We start from the raw sequence: 4,667 nt of genomic DNA, 5'->3' as shown, positions 1-4,667 counted from the left end.
ATGACGAGCAGGCTACTTGGCTTCACCGTGACGTTCGGACGACGGGCAGAGTGGCCAGGCTACCTCCGCCACCTGTGCGGTCGTGGTGCTGTCATGGACCTGGGACCGATGCGCAAGAGTTATCGCGGGGACCGAGAGGTGCAGCCATTGGGGCGGGACCTACCACAGGGCGCGAGATTAGAGGAGGTCCCAGAGTCATTTACTGGGATAGGGAGAGTTGGAGAAACTCCACTGGGGCAAGGGGATTTGAGGGTCACCCCCATAGGGCATGAGGGCTTAAAAAAAATGGGGAAACGTGGATGAAGATGAGTTCAAGAGGCAGGGTGTCATAGTGGATAAGGCACGAACTTGGATCCTGCCTGGGTTGGAACCATTTACTGGCTGGGTCACCTTGACAATTTAACTTCAATCGGCTTTGTTGTCCTTATTGGTAAAATGGTACCTATTCATAGGGATGTTATGTATTTGAAATGTATAAAGGGCTTTGAGCAATGATAAGCACTTTATAAATATTTGATAAATAAGTGAAATAGGGGGGAGAGAGAGGAGGAAAGAAAGCTCCTCTTACTACCTTCAGTTCCTTCTGCTTACCACGTGGGGGAGTCCTTTCCTGAGGATAGGAACCAAACCAAAAACCAAACTCACTGCCATGGAGTCGATTCTGACTCATAGCAACCCCTGTAGGGTTTCCAAGGCTGTAAATCTTTACAGAAGCAGACTACCTCGGCCTTCTCCCATGAGCTGGTGGTTTCGAACTGCTGACCCTTTGATTAGCAGCCCAATGCCTTAACCATAGCGCCACCAGAGCTCCTTGGGATAAGAACCGAGAGATCTATTTTGGGGTTGGAGCCCAGAGACATGGTGACTTAATCTGACTGCCTTGTTAGTAGCTCTTGAAATGCTTGTTACAGATGTAGTTTATCAATAAACCTCAAACGTGCTGAGTGAGACTCGATGAGGGTGGAGCCCAGGAATTTGTTTTATTTTTTGAGGCTTCCCAAGTGATTCTGATGCACAGATAGGTTTGATACCCATGAGACAAAGCCCAGATTCATCCCTCTCTAGCTGTATGACCAGACACATTATTCGATCTCTCTCTGCTCTGGTTGGCTCACCTGTAAAATGGGGCTAGTAGATCCTAGCGTGGGTACTGTTTTTTGTTAAGAGGACTAAATAAGTTAATATTTGGAAAGTGCTTATAACACTGCCAGGTAAGTGCTATATGTGTTTGTTAAATGAACTGAAAGTAAAACTGTCCATCTCAGGCATTTGAGGAGGCTCACCTGACTTCCCTGGACCCCATGAAGCAGTTTGCTGCCTGGTTTGAGGAGGCTGTTCAGTGTCCTGACATAGGAGAAGCCAATGCCATGTGTCTGGCCACCTGCACCAGGTAGGCATGCCACAGACCCTTCTGTGAGTGGGTGCAGATGAAGTAAGAGATTTAGGAAGTGCTCAGTTTGATGGATGCCAACTTTATGGTTCTGGCTCTGCTGTTAACATGCTTTGTGGCCTCAGGCAAGTCACTGGTCTTCTTTGGGCCTCAGTGTTTGTACCTCTAATCTGAAGACTGTTGTTGTTAGGTGATGTCAAGTTGATTTTGACTCCTAGCAACCCCATGTGACAAAATAGCACTGTCCCATAGGGTTTTGTAGGCTGTAATCTTTATAGAAGCAGATTGTCACATTGTTCTCCCACAGAGCCACTGGGTGGATTCAAACCGCTAGCCTTTCGGTTAGCAGCCAGGCACTTAAGTGTTGTGCCATCAGGGTACTAAGTTCCATTTGAGTAATAAAATACAGTGCCTAGCTCATCTCTGCCCTTGATACCTTTCCCCACACATATACACACATACACACCCTTGCCTCCTTCATCTACCCACCTGCCCATTTCCATCTGTCCTTCAAGGTCTATTCCTGGGAACTCTTGGTGAAGCTCTCCCTCTTCTTGAAACCTGGAACAGTGCTACAGTGCTTACCCAGGTCATTCATTTGTCCACCAATTATATACCCTCTGAGACATCTCATGTACTAGCCTCTTCCTGTATTTCTCTCATGCCCCCACTCACAAAAGCATAAGGCTTTTGAAGGCAGGGATCTTAGACCATACCCCAGAGGTTTACACAGAGGACCTCACATAACCACACCTTCCCTGATCCCTAATTGTTTGCTGATTATGTTATTGTTGGTCCCTGCCCTTAGGGACCCAGGCAACAGTGACATACTTGTAATTCTAGGACAATTCCCTAGGGACGAGTAGGGATGAGTGGAGCAGACTGAAAGCCTGAGGGCCTAGAGAGTTGAGTGGGTGCTCAGACATCCTGCCCCAAGTGGAGGCAGTAGTGACAGCACTGAAATGGTGCTTTGCTGTGTGCCCTAGGGATGGAAAACCCTCTGCCCGCATGTTGCTGCTGAAGGGCTTTGGCAAGGATGGCTTCCGCTTCTTCACTAACTTTGAGAGTCGAAAAGGAAAAGAGCTGGTAAATCCTTGGTCTGCATGGTCCAGCCCTTGCCTCTGAGCAGCCCCCACCCCCCCAACCCCACTTGCTTTCAGTGCTTCAGGCTCCTTCCTTCCTCAGTGCCTTTGTACTTGCTGTTCTCCTTGCCATCAAGAATGCTCTTCCTACTCATCCCTGCCCTCTTCCTCTATTACCTGTTTCTCTAAGTCCTGTTCCTCCCAAGATTCCTACACCGAGTCAGCCTCCTGTGCTGTTTGCTCTCATTGTAACATAACTTTCTGCCATGTTTTCATGGTTGGTAACTGCACATATATTTATGTGATTATTTGGTTAACGTTTGTCTCCCCTGCTAAAAGGTAAGCACTGTGATGGCAGAGGCCCCGTGGCTCTTAGCTCTGCTCTGTCCCCAACACCTGTACTGGCGTTGCGCACAGAGTTGACCCCCAACATGCATTTGGTGATTGAATCCAAAAACAGAAGCCCACCCTGAGGCCATGCCAGCCAAACAGGCTTTTCTCGGGACTCACACATCCATGGGTGAGAGAAATGATAAAGTCTTACTTTGGAGCCAAACTGGCTTGGGTTTTAAACCCAGCTCTTCCACTTACTATGTGAACTTGGACACATTATATATCCTCTCTGAGCCTGTCTCAGTATCCGTAGGTCTGCCTTTGAAGGTTTTAATGAGAAGCTACATAAATGCACCTGCTTTGGGCCCACACCCTACAGATTTCTACCTTCTACCCTGCATGCCAGTGATGTCCTGTCCTGATAGCAGTTCGTGGGTTCTCTTCCATTTCCAGGATGCCAACCCCTTTGCTTCCCTTGTTTTCTACTGGGAACCTCTTAACCGACAGGTGAGTGAGCAGTTCATAGACAGCCTGGGATGGGCTGGGTGGGGAGGACCCTGAGTTTATACATGAACCCAGAGAGGGATGCCAGGCTGGGCAAGCAGCCTGCCTAGGCGTGGAGCACTTGGCCTTTCAAAACTACCAGATACCCATTTGGAATTGACACTGACTCATGGCCCCATGTGTGTCGGGGTAGAACTGTGCTCCATAGTGTTTTCAATGGCTGAGGTTTTGGACGTAGACCGCCAGGCTTCATTTCTAAGCCATCTCTGGGTAAACTCAATCCTCCAACCTTTCTATTAACAACTGAGCATGTGAACCATTTGTAACACTCAGGGACTCCCTGCCTCTCAGAAGCAGCTCTCAATTAGCTGGTGTGGTTGGAGCCAGCAATGAAGGGGCTGTTGATAAGGTGAACAGAGAGGAATGGGGCATGTGTTGGCAGGGAGGGCAGATGACATGGAACCACATCCAGCCAGGCCATCCCTGAGCAGGTGCGAGTGGAGGGGTCCGTGAGGAAGCTGCCCGAGGAGGAGGCTGAGTGCTACTTCCACTCCCGCCCCAAGAGCAGCCAGATCGGGGCTGTGGTCAGTCACCAGAGTTCTGTGATCCCCGATCGGGAGGTAAGTGGGGCTCATCCCCCAGTGACTGCCAGAGCCCTGTCCCTCCAGCACATAGAAAAGGACATCTCCGTGGAGGAGGTGGAGGAGGGGCGGGAAAACAAGCTTTTGTTACTGTATGGCCTTCTGTTGGACTGTGTGCTCCTGGAGGCCTGTCGGCCCTGCTCACCTATGTCCCCAGCACCTGCCCAGTGCCTAGCCCAGAGCGCGTGATCAGTAAGTGGTCATTAAACCAGTCATTGACTGGGGCTGGCCCCTGCTCCATCTCCTCCTCCTGGACAGTATCTGAGAAAGAAGAATGAGGAACTAGAGCGGCTGTACCAGGAACAAGAGGTCCCTAAGCCAAAATACTGGTGAGTTGGTACCTTGGAATCAGCTGGAAAGGACCACCAGGACCCCCACATTTACTTAAAGCCATTCTGTCCATGGTATTACAAATCGGTTCTCCCCTGGAAACCTGGTCAAAGGCATTCCAGCAGCTTCCCTCAAGGGACCCCGGGAGTGAAGGGAGGAAAAGAAGGAGTGACCTGACTGGAAAAATCCACAAAGAGTGAAACCTCTGCTTCTCCTCACAGGGGTGGCTACGTCCTATGCCCGCAGGTGATTGAGTTCTGGCAAGGCCAAACCAACCGCCTGCATGACCGGATTGTTTTCCGGCGGCCACTGGCAGGAGATTCCCCTTTGGGATCCATGACCCACCTCGGGGAGGAAGACTGGCTGTATGAGAGACTCGCACCCTGA

At 50.1% G+C, this 4,667-nt stretch overlaps 1 protein-coding gene across 1 annotated transcript; it reads left to right on the top strand.

Moving 5' to 3' along the window:
- On the top strand, positions 1 to 4,667 carry PNPO (pyridoxamine 5'-phosphate oxidase). Its single transcript, XM_007941986.2, has 7 exons — positions 1 to 138; positions 1,266 to 1,390; positions 2,377 to 2,476; positions 3,259 to 3,312; positions 3,801 to 3,929; positions 4,209 to 4,279; positions 4,502 to 4,667. Exons 1-7 carry the CDS (start codon positions 1 to 3, stop codon positions 4,665 to 4,667), a joined length of 783 nt encoding a protein of 260 aa, XP_007940177.1.

This window comes from Orycteropus afer, unplaced genomic scaffold (assembly GCF_000298275.1).
Source record: "Orycteropus afer afer isolate SDZICR_OR568_19922 unplaced genomic scaffold, OryAfe1.0 scaffold00085, whole genome shotgun sequence".
Taxonomy (NCBI): domain Eukaryota; kingdom Metazoa; phylum Chordata; class Mammalia; order Tubulidentata; family Orycteropodidae; genus Orycteropus; species Orycteropus afer.
This window is presented reverse-complemented; position numbering and strand designations above follow the sequence as displayed.